The sequence below is a fragment of the Eleutherodactylus coqui genome, chromosome 2, assembly GCF_035609145.1.
Source record: "Eleutherodactylus coqui strain aEleCoq1 chromosome 2, aEleCoq1.hap1, whole genome shotgun sequence".
NCBI lineage: Eukaryota > Metazoa > Chordata > Amphibia > Anura > Eleutherodactylidae > Eleutherodactylus > Eleutherodactylus coqui.
This window is the reverse complement of record NC_089838.1, coordinates 291,395,105-291,413,095: the sequence shown is the minus strand read 5'-3', so window position 1 is coordinate 291,413,095 and position 17,991 is coordinate 291,395,105. Positions and strand designations below refer to the sequence as shown.

The following is a 17,991-nucleotide window of genomic DNA, read 5'->3' as shown; positions in this document are numbered from 1 at the left end:
AAAAGGCACAACTGTGCAACATAAATACAAAACTAAGGGAAAGCCTTTCCCTGCAAACCCCTAACCCGGGAGAGGGTCCTGCCTGCTCGGTGGGCCGATCGCTTCCGACAGGTGTGGACCCACAACGCGTGCCTGGGCCACTAAATATTCCCTATCAGGAAGCCCTAATACAAAAAAGGGAACAGAACACCATAAACTCAAAGATACTTAACTTAAACGTGGAGGCGTAACAGGCTGTGCTCCCCAGCAGCAGTCTAGGTAGCAACTGATAATTGACCAGCACTGAGGTCAATTCTTGCATGGCTTATACAGAAGCAGAGCTGCTCAGAAACAGGTGAGGACTGACATCACTCATTCAACCACCACACCCCTCAGCTCCAGGAAAAGTAGAGACACTGCTAAACCCTGGTCCGGCCTGAAAGCAAGGTGAAGACTTCAGAACAGCTGCAACAGTACCTCCCCTTCTAGAAGGGGCCCCAGGACCCTTAGGACCAGGACGACCAGGGTTAGATCTGTGAAAATTGTTTACCATGAACATCAACTGCAGGAACCCATGACCTTTCTTCTGGGCCATAACTGCGCCAATGTACAAGATACTGCAAAGAATTCCTGACTAGAGATGAGCGAACACCAAAATGTTCGGGTGTTCGTTATTCGTAACGAACTTCCCGTGATGCTCGAGGGTTCGTTTCGAACAACGAACCCCATTGAAGTCAATGGGCGACCGGAACATTTTTGTATTTCGCCGATGCTCGCTAAGGTTTTCATGTGTGAAAATCTGGGCAATTCAGGAAAGTGATGGGAATGACACAGTGACGGATAGGGCAGGCGAGGGGCTACATGGTGGGCTGCATCTCAAGTTCACAGGTCCCACTATTAAGCCACAATAGCGGCAAGAGTGCCCCCCCCCCCCCCCCCCACTGTCAGCATAAAGATCGTCCTCCTCTGGCACAGCTGTAACAGCTGTAGCAGAGAAGAACGATGTTTGCCCATTGAATTCAATGGAACCGGCAATACAGCCGACTCCACTGAATGCAATGGGCTGCCGGCGATCGCAGGATGAATGGTCGGAAAGGGGTTAAATATATAACCCCTTTCCTGCAATTCATCCAGAAATGTGTTACACTAAAAATATATACCGGCGTATAAGGCGACGGGGCGTATAAGACGACCCCCCAACTGTCACCTTATACGCCGGTAATACAGTGGAGCAAAGAATAAAAAGCATTACTTACGTTTTTAGATGATCTGCGGCGCTCCTGCAGGCTGTCACTCCCTCCTGGTCCACGGCAGACAAGCTTTCTCCACGAAAGACTTTAAATCCCTGCCTCCAGAAGCACATGTGCCTTCAGCCAATCACAGCCAATGACAATGATGTCATTGAATGGCTGTGATTGGCTGTGTTTCTGGAGGCGGGGATTTCAAGGCTTGAAATCCCCGCCTCCAGAAACACAGCCAATCACAGCCATTCAATGACATCATTGTCATTGGCTGTGATTGGCTGAAGGCACATGTGCTTCTGGAGGCAGGGATTTAAAGTCTTTCGTGGAGAAAGCTTGTCTGCCGTGGACCAGGAGGGAGTGACAGCCTGCAGGAGCGCCGCAGATCATCTAAAAACGTAAGTAATGCTTTTTATTCTTTGCTCCACTGTATTACCGGCGTATAAGGTGACAGTTGGGGGGTCGTCTTATACGCCCCGTCGCCTTATACGCCGGTATATATTTTTAGTGTAACACATTTCTGGATGAATTGCAGGAAAGGGGTTATATATTTAACCCCTTTCCGACCATTCATCCTGCGATCGCCGGCAGCCCATTGCATTCAGTGGAGTCGGCTGTATTGCCGGTTCCATTGAATTCAATGGGCAAACATCGTTCTTCTCTGCTACAGCTGTTACAGCTGTGCCAGAGAAGAAGGATTTGTCTTCTATATGTTCTCAATGGGGTCAGCGCTGCTGCCGCTGGCCCCATTGAGCGCATATAGAATGCATCCATAGCGAGCAGCGGGAGGGGCAGATTTCAATACTCGGGTGACACCTTATCTCCCCAGCCACTCACAGCAGGGGGGTGGTATAGGGCTTAAACGTTGCAGGGGGAAGTTGTAATGCCTTCCCTGTCTTTATATTGGCCAAAAAAAAGCGCTAACGTCTCAGGGAAGAAAGTTTAATTTACCAGAACACCGCATGGTGTTCGTTACGAATAACGAACATCCCGAACACCCTAATATTCGCACGAATAGCAAGCTCGGACGAACGCGTTCGCTCATCTCTATTCCTGACTCAACGAGAGTCCAAAATGCGACTTATTACAAACGGCACCTCCCCATCCACTAGCACAGGAGCCGGGGGTGGTGTATCATTCCCAGAATCGATGAATCTTTTGAGCAGAGATTTGTGGAAAACATTGTTAATCTTCATCGCACTGGGAATTTCCAACCGAAAAGCGACCGCATTAATCTTCTCAACTATTTTAAACGGACCGATAAATCGCGGGCCAAGTTTAGCGGACGGTTGTTTAAGTTGTTTAAGTAGACAACCAAACCAAGTCTCCAACACAGAATTCCGCCCCCTCAGAGCGATGACTGTCTGCAACTCGCTTGCTCCGCAGAACTGATCGCCGTAAATTTCTCTGGACCTCAGCCCACCCGGCCGCAATATCAGAACAAAACTCATTTGCTCCTGGTACCTCAGAAACCCTCTTGGAAAGGAGGCCAAAACATGGGTGAAATCCGTAGTTACAAAAGAACGGCTATGTCCCCGTGGCCACCAGTGGTCTATTGTTTAAAGCAGTGTTCCTCAACTCCAGTCCTCAGGGACCGCCAACAGGTCATGTTTTCAGGATTTCCTCAGTGTTGCACAGGTGATATAATTATTGTCGGTGCCTCAGACATTGCCACAGGGGTTCGTACTATAGGAGATCCGGAAAACATGACCTGTTGGTGTTCCCTGAGGACTGGAGTTGGGGACCCCTGGTTTAGAGCAAACTCAGCTAGTAGTAAGAACTTGACCAGTCCTCCTGGTTTTCCGAGACATAACAGCGTAAATATTGCTCCAGATTCTGATTACATCTCTCAGTCTGCCCGTTGGTCTCTGGATGGTATACCGAGGAAAACGAGAGCTGGACACCCAAACAAGAGCAGACTATTCGCCAAAAGCTGGAAACAAATTGTACGCCACGATCGGAGACTATATTCTCTGGCAAACCATGTAGTCTACTGCAATTCGCTGCTGATTGGCTTTCCCAGCACCAGACTCTCCCCTCTCAAATCCATACTAAATACGGCAGCTAGATTCATCTTCCTATCCAGCCACTTCTTGGTTACCTCTGCACTATGCCAGTCACTGCACTGGCTGCCCATCCACTATAGAACTCAATTCAAGCTCCTTACCCTCAACCACAAAGCTCTCCATGGCACTGCACCACCACAAATCATTTCCCTCCTGTCCATATATTACCCAGCTCGTGCACTTCTATCTGCTAATACTTTCAAACCAAACAACCCTCTAATTCGAAACTCTCATTCCTAAAACATCCGGGCAATGCCTGATGCACAGACCTTCAGACACTCCTTAAAAATGCACCTCTTCAAGGAAGCATACCTAATTTCCTGAACTAACCCTCACCACCTATCAAATGCCCCACCCCTCCTAATACATGTCTGGACTATGATCTACCTACGGCACCCATATTCTCTATTTTGCCTACCTTGTACACCCTATTCCCCTGTACCTCCTGCATCACCCTGGAGCAGACCTCCCACCGCTATTGTCTTTTACTATCTGATTACCACATGTAACTGTTGTACCCTCTGTGTCTCAATAGTGCTGCAGAATAGGTTGGCACTATATAAATAATGATTATTTTTTTGCGTTTGTGCAGCGTCCCAGAGAGAGAGACCCTGGACACCTGACATACGTCAGGGGGGTAGAGTGCTGGCCCGTCATGGTGGCACTTACCATGCTCCATCCCAGACAGATACATATAGCCAAGGCCAGAGTAGCGCTGGCCCCTTCCCCAGACACCGCTAAGAGAGACATGACCAATAGTTGGGCACTTGGGGTATAAGGTTGTTACGGGTGACGCCACTGTTCCTGTACACACATACACCGGTATGAACCTTGGCGGGGAATAAATTCAGTCTCAGACAGTGCTGTAGTACCACGGGTCTCTGGGAACGGTCATAGCCCAGAATAAACTTTACTAAGAATAGTCAAACAATACAAGGCAAATTCAGTTGAAGACTTTCACAGTGCAGGTAGAGTAAACACACAGAAATGATCAGTACCTCCATGCGGCTGTCATAGACTTGCAGACGCATGTGTGTAGACAGAGTCTATTGACTTGTAGTACCTCCACCTCCAGTACCTCCACCCAGCTTTGGACTTGTAGTACCTCCACTCAGCTTTGGATACACTTAGGCGTGTAGAAGAATAGAGTACCTCTGCACTGGCCTTGCACAAACACTGATTGTCACTTACTAATGCTCTCTCCCGATCACTTGCGGTCTGGAAAACCTCTCCTCCTTTTCCATACTTCAACATATGAGGACTGAAGGTGCCCCATATGTCTGGACCTCCTGAACAGCAACACTCCTAAAAACATGGACTCCCTCTTCCTGCTCTTAGTCATTCACATTTATAGCCTCTGTCATAGCACATGACATGACATACTGATACATTTGCAGGTAGACTCCAAGCACTGTAAACACTTAACCCTTCACTTGCTGCAGCTGTGCAATACACATAACATAACGAGAAGACATTTTGCACAGCGCATCTACAAAAGACATACATGTGTGACATTTATAGAGGGGTTAGGAAAGCATGTTCTGGGCCACTACATTTGTATACCTTCCCATAGAAAACTATGGGCACATTATGTGCCTTCCTATGCCCTGAATAAAGGTATACAAAACATTGAGGCATATGAAGCTACAGTACATGCCCATAGTTTTCTATGGGAGTCGTGGTACGGGTCCATAATATGGCTGCATGCCGGAGCGGTTACACTGTACAAGCAGGAGTCACCTTGTTAATAATAAGATGCTTAACGTGGCAGCAAATAACACGGCAGAAGAAAAGATGGAGATCATTTTGTGTAGAAGTATTTTAAGACCGTCTGGTTTATTCTCCTCTAGAAACCGCAGTGCGCTCTCCTGGAATCCTTGCGGTATATTACAGAAAATGCTTGTAAGAAAAACAACACCAATACTTCTGTCCAGGTAAGAAAAAACTAAGAAAACTTGGAACCTCTTATTGTCCTTTGTTCTGTCCATCCAATGAGCAGAGATGTAACACAGAGCTTCTGATGCTGCTGATTTTGACTCTGTGTCTTTTGTGGAATTGCTTCAGATTTTGCAGTGGAATCTTCTGCTGTGGTAAGTCTGCAGCAAGCCCACTAGGTGTAATCGTACCCCAAGGATACATTTACATATAACTGAAAGGCTGTGGAATTTCTGCAGCGGAAAATTCCACAGCAAATTTCATAGCATTTTTGCACCCAAAACAGAGTCAGAATCCACAGCATTGGTGCAGATTTTGACACAAAATCAGCTGGATACAACTGCTATCTCTGCTCCCCCTATGGGCCTCATGCACACAGGCAGATTTTTGCTGCGGAATCTGGGGTTCGCGGCTGCCTCCGGGTGCTGCAGCAAATACCGCCCATACCATGCTATGGGAAATTGATTATTCCTGCACATGAGTGGAGGAAAGATTGCAGCATGCTTCAATTTCCTGCGGTGTCCGCACGGAGGGCTTCCATTGACGTCAATGGAAACTGCTCAATCCGCGGCCCATCCAGAATTGACATTGCGGACGGGGTGCAGATTCTTCGGTAGAAGCAGGAGTTTTAAAAAAGAATCTGTATTGCACATGTTCAACTACAAGCCATGTGGACCATCCGCAGTACAGAAAAGCAGGAGAATGACAGGTATGCAGGGTCGCCAATAGACAGATACGCAGAATCCGGACGTGCCGGGTGCATGAAGCCTTAGGTCAGTAGCGGTGTCGTGTCTCCTTAGGCCTCCTTCCCACGAGCGTGACGGGCTCCGCCGCGTAATATTACGCAGTGAAGCCCGTCACGGCGCCCCCCAGAGCCCTTATACTTACCTGCGGGAGATAGCGTGAAATCGCTTCCCCGCCCACCGCCGCCGCGTCACCGCCCGTCACCGCCCACCGCCGCCGTGTCACCGGCCGTGTCACGTGCACGGCCGGCCGTGTCACGTGACGCGGCCGGCCGCGTCATATGGCGTCATATGACGCGCGGAGGTGGGCGGGAAAGCGTTTTTTCACGCTATCTCCCGCTGGTTACAGCGGGAGATAGCGTGAACGGATGGCTTCCATTGACTGCAATGGAAGCCGTCAGCGCGTACAGCCCGTCCTCACCCGCAGAAAATAGAGCATGCTGCGGGTGAGGACGGGAGAAATCGCGGTGCGTAATTCCGCGGTGGAATTACGCATCGTGAGCATTATGCTATTAGGTTCAATAGAACCTAATAGCAGGGTGCAACGCAGCGGATTTTTGCCACGAATTTACGCGGCGTAAATCCGTTCGTGGGAAGGAGGCCTTAAGAAGAGCACCCAAAAAGTGTGTGAAGACTAGGGAGTGAGTAGGTCAGGGGATGGTATAGTCTCTCCCCAAGAAGAGCACCCAAAAGATGCTAGCTCCTCTGGGAAATCTATGCAAAAAAGAAAAATGGAAAAATACCTCTACAGTGCCATCTATTGGATGGCAGCATTCCTTCAAATCAAAGTGACTTATAACAAGTTTTAATGATTGGGAATATGAAACCAAGCCAGAAAGCCATGCACAGACTGACTGTTTCGGGGTGATTTTCCCTCCTCAGTGTGCAGCAGGCTTCTGGCTTAGTCTTTGAGGGGCTTATGACGTGGGTCAGAATGGTGTCGTGTCTCCTTAAGGAGAGCACCCAAAAAGTGTGTGGAGACATCTTTTTTTTTTTTACAGAAAATGATAAAATTATCCCCCTTAACTATGTGGCCTAGTTTGGACGTGGTCATTCTTCCTGTTTTTTCATCTTTGCAGTCCAAAATCCATACCTTTTTCCATTGACATAGCCGAATCAGGGCTTGCTTTTTGCAGGGCGAGTTGCATTTATCAGCAGCTCCATTTTGGTCTACATACACTGTAACTTACTGATTAACAGCAATTCAGTAATTCTTTTTGCTTTTTGATAACGTTCACCATGCGGTACAAATTACGTGTTAACTTTATATAATTACAGCAATACCAACATTTAAATAGTTTTTTGTTTTACTACTTTTGCACAAAAATTATTTTTTCTGTCCCCCTATTCTGAGAGCCAAAACTGTTTAATCCCTTAATGACTTGGCCATTTTTTCATTTCTGTTTATCCTCCCCACTTTCAAAAAAATCATAACTTTTTTATGTTTCCATCAAATAGCGATGTGAGGGCTTACCATTTAACCCCTTAGTGACAGCACCATCGGGAAACTACGTCCTCAGTAAGTAGGCTTTAATTTTAGAGGACGTAGTATTATGCGTCCTCTTAGGATTAATGCCCACTTGCCTGAGGACGGGACAGCTCCGGTGGCGATTACGTAAAAGTAAAAGAAAGGTGAAGGTTCATCTCCCCTCACCGATGCGATCGGTGAGATGAGATGAAACTTTTTACCGGAGGCCTCCGTATTTGCACCCCGACGTGATCTTCCTCTGTGAACTTTCCCGGATTCTGCACATGCGACCGCCGGCAAAATCGGGACACATGCACAGGAGTCGAGGAGCCCAGGAAATTTAAAATCTCCTTACTCCCAGCGACCAACACTCGCCGAGAGCCTGGAGCAGTGACCTTGTTGAGCGGTCGCCAGTCACGTGATAAAAAGGTAGCGATGTACCTTTGGCTGGTCTCACGTGACCAGATAAGAATTACGGATTCCACATGCGTCTGATTCGCGGTAATACGCAGATCAATCGCATTGGATTACACAATTCCGCTCACATTAGTGGGTCGTAATTGCGTAATCCATTTGCAGAAAAGAGAGCGCAGCAGGTTCTATTTTACTGCGGATATCCGCAACATAGAGCCCATTGTGCTCCATGGTCGTGGATATACTTGCAGCCCATACGCAACTACATTGTGTACGGGCTGCGGGTACCCGCGTCATCGCTAAGCGACGGTGCGGGAAATACAAACAACAAAAAAATGTACTACGCATGACCGCCTGTGTGAGTAGGCAGTTATGCGCAGTACATTACGCAGCCGTACGCAGGGTCACAGCCGGGGTCACAGCTGCGATCCGGATCCGGAGCTGGCAAGCGGATTCCACCTACGGCTCCGTGAGCCCGGCGTTATTCAGACCGCTACCTGTAATACGCAATTTACAAGAAGCCCCGGGAATGTTCGCCTTCCTGTAGTTCCAGGAGCAGCTTGTCGAGCGTCTTCTGTGTGAGACCGCCGCACCTCATCAAGCTTACGGAGACTCACAGAGCGCCACTTTTTACACCCCATACCCGCTACTGAGGTCACGAAATACCCCAAAGAGGAGAGGAGTGGGGATAAACGGCTTTATTGCCCCATGTACCCATCCCAACCAGCCTCCGTAATTACCCCTGTCTTTGGAAATACTACACAGTTCACATTATTACTTTTATCTAAGATTTGGGGAACGACGAAAAGGGCGCGGAGTGTGCGTGTGTGTGTGTGGGGGGGGGGGAATTTTTTTAAGGTGTCAATTTTTATTCCGTATAAGTGGGCAATGGGGCCTGGAATGTATTCAGTCGTTCCCTGCAATCCATCGGGTGTTCCCTGCATTACAGGCCTTGTGATGTGTCCTTTAAGTAGATTAGGGCCACAAGGGGTATGTTTTTGAACACGGGACAAATGGGGGTATCCATTTTGGGGTGAAGGTCTTCATTCCTATGTAGACTGTACAAAAAAAAACAGTTTTTAAATTGACAAAATTGCCAAAAAATGAAAATCGAAATTTTTTCCTTCTGCTTTGCTTAGATTCTTTCAAATACTGTGGGGTCAAAATACGCAATACACCCCTAGATGAATTCGTTAAGGGGTCTATTTTTTATAATGGGGTCACTTGTGGGGGTTCTTTATCGTTTTGGACGCTCCATGGCTCTACAAGTGGGAAATGGGGCCTGGAATTTATTCTGTTGTAACCTAAAATCCAACGGGTGCTCCTTCCAGTATTTGCCTAGCCATGTGTCCTTTAAGTAGATTAGGGCCACAAGGGGTATGGTTCTGAGCACGGGACAAACAGGGGTATCTATTTTGGGGTAAAAGTCTTCATTCCTATGTGTGCTGTAAAAAAAAACTGTTTTTAAATTGATAGAACAGCCAAAAAAATGAAAATTGTAATTTTTTTCCTACTGCTTTGCTTAGATTTATTCAAAAATTGTAGTGTAAAAATACACAGTACACCCCTAGATAAATTCGTTAAGGGGTTTAGTTTTCAAAATCGGATCATTTGTTGGGGTTCTCTGTCGTTTTGGCCGCTCAAGGGCTCTACAAGTGGGAAATGGGGCCTAAATCACCTTCATGCTAAATTTCTGTTCTGAAAGCCACCGACTACTCCTTTCATTTTAGGCCCCGTTGTGCATCCAGACAAAAGATTAGGGCCACAATGGGTATGTCTCTTAACACGGGACAAACAGGGGTATCTATTTTGGGGTGCAAGTCTTCATTCATGTGTGTGCTGTACAAAAAAAAGCTGTTTTTAAAATGACAGAATTGACAAAAAATGAAAATCACAATTTTTTCCTTTTGCTTTGCTTGAATTCATTCAAAAACTGTGGGGTCAAAATGGTCAGTACACCCCTAGGTAAATTCATAAATGGGTATAGTTTTTTAAATGGTGTCATTTGTGGGGGTTTTCTTTGGTTATGGCCGCTCAAGAGCTCTACAAAAGTGCTATGGGGCCTAAAACGCCTTCAAGCAAAATTTATGTTCTGAAAGACACTGACTACTCCTTTCATTTTAGGCCCCATTGTGCATCCAGACATTAGATTAGGGCCACAATGGGTATATTTCTGAACACGGGAGAAACAGGGGTATCCATTTTGGGGTGTAAATCCTCATTTTCATGGGCACTGTAGGAAAAAATTATGTCTTTAAAATGACATATTTGCAAAAATATGAAATTTTATTCTTTCTCCTCTAAATTGAATTAATTCCTGAAAAAAAACGGTGTGGTCAAAATACTCATGACACCCCTCAGTGAATACATTAAGGGGTGTAGTTTTTAAAATGGGGTCATTTGGGGGGATCTATTATTCTGACGCTCATGAGCCTTTGCAAACTTGGCTTGGTGCAGGAAAACAAAGTGTTCCTCAAAAAGGCTGAAAAGTAATGTTAAATTTGTACGTCCTCTAAATGGTTAAAAAAACACAACTGTTTTTCAAATGTGCATTCAGAATAAAGTAAACAGATGGAAATATATATCTTAGCAAAAATTTGTACAGTATGTTTGGACATATTTGAGATATTATAGTTGAAAATGTGAAAAAATGACAATTTTTTCAAAATTTTTCCAATATTGACACTTTTAATAAATATGCACAAATTATATCGGTCTCTTTTTACAACCAAAATGAAGTACAGCATGTGGCGAAAAAACTGTGTCAGAATCACTTGGATATGCAAAACCTTTACGGAGTTATTCTACGTTGAACGACGCATGTCAGATTTCCAAAATTTGGCTCCTTAACTAAGGTGCAAACAGGCTTCGTCACTAAGGGGTTAAAATACCATGTGATGTACTGAAAATTTTTTTATAATGTCTAAGTGGGGTGAAATGTAAAAAAAAGTGCGCTAGCATCTTGTTTTTTAAGCATACACATTGCAGCAAAAATAACATTCACTTTATTCTGTGGATCAGTACAATTACAGCTATACCAAATCTATATCGTTTTTTTGTTCTGCTGTTTTTAAATAATAAAATATATATTTTTTAACTTACTTTCTGGCACCATTTTTGGGCCAATATAAGTTTTATATTTTTCCATTGATGGGCTTGAGCGAAGACTTGTTTTTGAGAGACAACCTATGATTTCCATCGGTACCATTTTGCGGTACATGTGACTTTTTGATTGTTTATTAAATTTTATCTTGGAGACAAATGAACAAAAAAGTACCATTCTGATGTTGTGTATTTTTTTTCTAATGGCAGTCACCAGTTGAGATAAATAATGCTTTATTTTAATAGATTGGACTTTTATGGATGTGGCAATACACAACATTTTTTATTTATTTTATTTTAAAGATGAGGTAAGAGGGGATTTAACATAATAATATTTTACTTTTTGTACTAAGAGAAAAAACTTTATTTCACTTTTTTAGTTTTGGTCCCATTGGGAACCTAAATTAGTGATCACTTATAAAATATACTAGACTTCTTCAGTATTGCCATAAATTATATTTCTGAAGGCATTCTTTTAAGATGTGCCACATGCCACAGGAAATACATGGCACCCTTGGGGGCTTTGACAAGGTTCTAGGCTACCATGAGCACCTTGCAATGTCAGGGAGGACTATTTAAATACCACTATAAAAATTGTCAGAGGCATCTAAGTAGTTAACGACAGCAATTGGAGTATCACCAATCATGGCCATTGCAGTTGGGTCAGCTCTCAAAGACCGCCAACACTATGTGTATGGAGCTCGGCTCTGTACAAACACCGGACACATCCATCGCACATATATGGTGGATGTCACCATGGTGCTAATCTTTTTGCCAATGGAGCTGAGAGAAAGCTTGTTTTTTGTCGGACAAACTATATGTTTTACTTGTATCATCCTTTGAGGTACATGTGACTTTTTGATCATTTTATTCTATTTTTTAGGAGGTAGAATGAAGACAGCAACTCTGGTACTATTTTATTTTTCTAACGTATTAACCAACTCAATAACACATTATTTTTATACAGTACTATTGGCCATTGCAGAGGTGGTGATACCAAATATGTGTAGTTTTTTTTTCTTTTAGTTTGAAATAACAAGTTTTTGGTTTTATTTCTTTGTTGTTTTTTTTTCAATCTTTGTTAGTCCCGCAAAGGAACTTAAACATGCAATCCTTACTGCACTACTTTGTTATTATCACTGTACATATAGGACATATCATCAATAAAGTCTTACTGATAAATCATATGATAAGAAGTAGACCGTGGGGGAAAGTGAATGTCTTCAAAGTTCCCTCCTTGTAGGAAATTTTTAATCAAGACTATTTTTAAATATGCATAATTTTTTCCCTCTTTTTCAACCTCTGTATGAGAAATACTTCAACAAAAGACAATTTCTGCCATTCTAGTTCTTTTTATGACTAATTAAAAATTTGAAGACTCCTTGTTTGTGATTGTTCTTCACTCATCCAAATTAAGATCATTCTGTAGCACTGACGAGATGAACATTTGGTAAAATAGACCCTCAACATTGACAGAAATACCGCTATTAGATGTGATGGAGACAACACTAGTATTGTTGGTGAACTTTTTTTGCTTTTCTTCTCCTTATGTCATTGGGCTTGCTTTGGAATATCCTGCATTCATCTCCGTAGGCAGTGGCAACTCAGATCACTAACGTTCTCAATCAAACTTCATTGACAACGCTCAACATCACCGACCTCCAAGACGTTTTTATTGTCGTAATAGAAAATGTGGAAACCTCACTACTGGCATCCTTTACTGTAGAGCTCAACAACCAAGATATAAACACCTCTGAAATTGGTGAGTAGATACATTTGTATTATCAATAAACTTCTTATAGGCAGAGAATATATACCGATGTGAGAAAAAGGGGGCACTGTGAATGTAGCTAACCTTAAAAAGTATGACTTACCGATTCCTGATCTCCTACATTGCAACATCCTGGTATAAATACCTCATGGCCTTTCCAGCAAGGGCATGAGGCATTGCAATATCTGGGAGGGTGTACCGTAACACTCATATGAATGCTCAATTAATCACTATACAGTGATCCCTCATCTATCGTGGGAGTTACGTTCCAGAGACCCCCTGCGATACGTGAAAATCAGCGAAGTAGCGGCACTATATTTACACAAATCAATCAAGGAAACAAACAGACTGATGCTATGATCAGTGAGCCAATCAGCACCGATACAGAACACATTCCATCAGCCAATAGTACAATAGTGCGGTGTACAATCCTGCGTTGGCAAGCGATAGTGGCTTACTGTATTTTCTGTATGTACCACAAAATTCCATGATATAGCGAAGAACTCTGCAAAAACAGAATCATATATGGTCTATCTAAAATCCACGATGCACTGAAGCTGCGATCATTGAACCGCTATATATGAAGGGATCACTGTATACCCAAATAATCATGTGTAATCTTCTTTTCTATCTCCTATAGAGGCTAAAATGCAGGTTGCTCAGGACTTCTGTGTTGATAATTCTTCCATGATCCTAACCATTGATGACAATGAAATGGAAGTACCGTGTTCACTTGTGAACTTCACGGGTGGTGAGTGTTAAGCCTACTGTACTGGCTATACATGTTTATTACTTCATCATATACTTATTCTGTATTATATCTGTGTTTATCAGGTGGAGCCATGTTTATCTCCTATAAAGGCCTCAATGATAAGTTAAATGGCAGCATTCTTGCATCGTTCGGGGATTCAGATCATACAAATAAAGAAGAAGTGATCTCCTCGGTGATTGGTGGAGCTATCACAAGGAACAATACAGAGAATCTGCCCGCTCCAGTCACCTTCGATTTGCAACATCTGATGGTCAGTAAAGGACTTAAAAGCACTTATACTGTATGTCATCAGTACTAGAGCAAAAAGCTACAAGCAGCAAACTTCATATAGAGTACAAACTTAAGGATGTAATAAGTTCCACTTTTCCAATCAGTATGCAGCATGAAGTCTCATCTTTAGCTTAACCTGTATAGATTTTGGCCCACCTTCCTTTAGCTATTACAGCTTGTGAATCCAGCCAAGGTTGCCACATTTCTGTAAATCCTGGTACTGAGTTGTTTATTAGTACATATAGTTTCACAAATGAACTAATGCAAAATCATGTTGACTATTGACTGTAGGGATGGAGGGTTATTGCATTTCAATTTTCTTGCAATGGAAAGCTTTACTGAGAGAAGGATATGGGCCACCAGTTTTCTATTCCTAGCCTGGATAGCTTCTATGTCCAATAAAAGAACAGCGATGTGTGGGTTGGGTGTTATACCTATCTTGGTCATCTTTTTTATTAAATGGAACACTGAGTTCCATAAGAGCTTTAGACAACAGAAGCTCCAGCACATGAAGTTAAGGATCGTACTCCTGTGTCCACGGGCTTTCAACATGTGCTAGAACAGTGATGGGCAACCTTTTGAGCTCGGTGTGCCAAAATTCGCCAAAAAACCGAGCATAACTCGGGTGGTGTGTCACTTCGAGAAAAAATCCATAAATTCGTGATATTTATAGTTTAAATAACAAAAAAGTATAATTGTAATATATAACTGTATTTAGTAAACCTAAAACACCCATAGCACAGGCCCTCGCCTCTCCCAGCCTCCCCCTCACTCATCTTAGTAATGATCCCCCCCAGCAGTGACAGTGCTTCCCCACAGCAGCCCCCAGCGGGGACAGCGCCCCCAGTAGCGGCCCCCTAGCAGCGACAGCGGCCCCCCTAGCAGCGACAGCAGACCCCACAGAAAAAAAACCCCAGCAGCGACAGTGGCCCCCACAGCGGATCCCGACAGCGGACCCCCCAGCAGCGACAGTGGACCCCGACAGCAGACCCCCCAGCAGCAACAACGCCCCCCACAGCGGACCCTGACAGTGGACCCCCCAGCAGTGACAGCAGACCCCCCAGCAGCGACAGTGGCCCCCACAGTGGACCCTGACAGCGGACCCCCCAGCAGCGACAGTGGACCCTCCACCAGCGACAGTGCCCCCCCAGCAACGACAGCAGACCACTCCCCCAGCAGCGACAGTGGCCCCCACAGCGGACCCCCCCCCAGCAGCGACAGCGGACTCCCCCAGCAGCGACAGTGGCCCCCACAGTGGACCCCCCCGCAGCGACAGTGGACCCCCCAGCAGCGACAGCGGACCCCCCAGCAGCGACAGTGGACCCCCCCAGCAGCCACCGGAGACCCCGCAGCATCGACAGCGGACCCCCCCAGCAGCGATAGAGGCCCCCCACAGTGGACCCCCCGAGCAGCGACAACGGACCCCGAGACCCGCGTACTCACCCCATCCACGTCCTGAAAGTTCCGCTCCTCCACTGGCCTCCACGCCCTCCAGCAGCGATGATCTCCGGCACACACTGTGACGTCAGTGTGTTGCAGGACGCCTTCTCCCCCGGACGCTCCCGCGGAACCAACAGGTAAGAGACGTCGGGGGACGGGGGGAGGAGGTTCCTGGCTGCACACTGACATCACAGTGTGTGCCGGGATCAGTGCTGGTTAGTGAATACCAGCAGGGGAGCCGCGGCGGCCCCTGCTGGTATTCACCAACGGGGGGAACGGCCGACAGCGGCCGCGTGTCAGCGACTATGGCCACGCGTGTCAGTGCTGACACGCGTGTCATAGGTTCGCCATCACGGTGCTAGAAGTACCCGGGAATAAAGTAGCCGGCCTGTAGAGGGAGTAGTACCACCTTGTTATCATTTTTTAGTGGATTTTAAGTAAGATAGCACAAAGCATAAACTTAATAGCCCATGTGAACGCATTACACCCCTTTGTGAAAGCATAGGATTTGTTTAATTCCTTCTCCCAGTTTAGTATATTTGCTTTTCTAAACTCCGTATGTTCTGGTTGCCTCGCTGTAATGAAGATATTTTATAAATTTTAGGGAAGGGAGGGGGGATAGATATAGAAATACTGGCAGGGAAATTTCTTGTGAGACAAGGATCTTTAAGATACTCTTAATTTGGGAGTATTTCAAGAAGTCCCTTGTAGTTAGTACATACTCCTCTCCCAAAACTTTGAAAAATTTTATTTTGCTGTTTAGGAACAGATTCAAAATTAAGGATATTCATCTTTCCCTCAAAGTACCCATCTCCAGCTCATCCACAAAATATTTCAACACCTCAATATGTCGGAATTAGAGATGAGCGAACACCAAAATGTTCGGGTGTTCGTTATTCGGAACGAACTTCCCGTGATGCTCGAGGGTTCGTTTCGAACAACGAACCCCATTGAAGTCAATGGGCGACCAGAACATTTTTGTATTTCGCCGATGCTCGCTAAGGTTTTCATGTGTGAAAATCTGGGCAATTCAAGAAAGTGATGGGAACAACACAGCAATGGATAGGGCAGGCGAGGGGCTACATGTTGGGCTGCATCTCAAGTTCACAGGTCCCACTATTAAGCCACAATACCGGCAAGAGTGCCCCCCCCCCCTCCCAACAACTTTTACTTCTGAAAAGCCCTCATTAGCATGGCATACCTTTGCTAAGCACCACACTAGCTACAACAAAGCACAATCACTGCCTGGATGACACTCCGCTGCCACTTCTCCTGGGTTACATGCTGCCCAACCGCCCCCCCTCCCCCCCCCCCCCCCCACAGCGCACACCAAAGTGTCCCTGCGCAGCCTTCAGCTGCCCTCATGCCACGCCACACTCATGTCTATTTAGAAGTGCGTCTGCCATGAGGAGGAACCGCAGGCACACACTGCAGAGGTTGGCACGGCTAGGCAGCGACCCTCTTTAAAAGTGGCGGGGCGATAGCCCACAATGCTGTACAGAAGCAATGAGAAATAGAATCCTGTGCCACCGCCATCAGGAGCTGCACACGTGGGCATAAGGTTCCATTGTCAGTATAAACAATGATGGGGCAGCGGACAGCCCTTGTCGTACCATTACTGCTGAAGAATGGACTTGATAAGACTCCGTTATTTTGGATTCTATGTGGTCTACATTGTCAACTCTGTTTCCCAATGCGATGATTGAGGAGTAGAGATGAGCGAACGTGTTCTTCCGAGCTTGATATTCGTGCGAATATTAGGGTGTTCGGGATGTTCGTTATTCGTAACGAACACCATGCGGTGTTCTGGTTACTTTCACTTCCTTCCCTGAGACGTTAGCGCGCTTTTTTTGGCCAATTGAAAGACAGGAAGGCATTACAACTTCCCCCTGTGACGTTCAAGCCCTATACCACCCCCCTGCTGTGAGTGGCTGGGAAGATCAGGTGTCACCCGAACATAAAAGTCGGCCCCTCCCGCGGTTCGCCTCAGATGCCGTGTGAGTTAGATGAGGGACAGTGCTGTTTGTACCGGAGCTGCTGTAGGGAAAGAATTGGTAGTTAGTGTAGGCTTCAAGACCCCCCAAAGGTCCTTATTAGGGCCACTGATAGCTGTGTGTTGGCTGCTGTTAGCAGTGGCAATTTTTTTTTTCTCAAAATCGGCTCTGCAGAGCATTGCACCCGGCATTAGGGACAGAAGTGCTGCATAGGTAGGGAGAGTGTTAGGAGTGAGTGTAGCCTTCAAGAACCTCAAAGGTCCTTTCTAGGGCCATATTTATCCGTGTGCAGTACTGTCCAGGCTGCTGTTAGCTGTGCTGCATTTTTTTTTGCTTCTCAAAATCGCCTCTGCAGAGCATTCCACCCTCCATTGATACTGCAGGGAAAGAATTGTATAGGCAGGGCCACAACACAGTTATTATTCATTGAATATACGCAGTGCTGCCTTTTGCTTGTAAAACAAGTGAAAATATTTCTATTTGTCCTGCCTCTGTCCGTCCTAAGGGCGGTGGACACGTGTCGGCTGCGTGTGCAACCTGTAAAAATCAGACGCACCCAGCTACGTTTTACTCCTGGCTTCGCCATTTGCTTTCCTTAATTGGGAAAAAAAATACCTGCTCTGCCACAGTTAATAACTCTGCTACCCTCACGTTCTGTGACACATTAGCAGGAAAACAGCACAGTTATTAAACTTAGATTATTCATTCACTAGAGGCAGTGGGGCCTTTCGTTTTCAAAAAAGGGAAAAAATTATATTTGGCCTGCAGTCTTGCGCCAATTTATTAGCTGCCTGTG

General features: G+C 45.5%; 1 protein-coding gene across 1 annotated transcript in view; it reads left to right on the top strand.

The window, feature by feature from the left end:
- Positions 1 to 17,991, top strand: part of LOC136610194 (adhesion G protein-coupled receptor E1-like) — a 70,406-nt gene that overhangs the window by 1,875 nt on the left and 50,540 nt on the right. The window contains exons 3-6 of the mRNA XM_066589436.1: positions 5,137 to 5,220; positions 12,542 to 12,710; positions 13,360 to 13,470; positions 13,554 to 13,741. Coding sequence (XP_066445533.1) covers positions 5,137 to 5,220; positions 12,542 to 12,710; positions 13,360 to 13,470; positions 13,554 to 13,741 — 552 coding nt within the window. The remainder of the gene's footprint in view (positions 1 to 5,136; positions 5,221 to 12,541; positions 12,711 to 13,359; positions 13,471 to 13,553; positions 13,742 to 17,991) is intronic.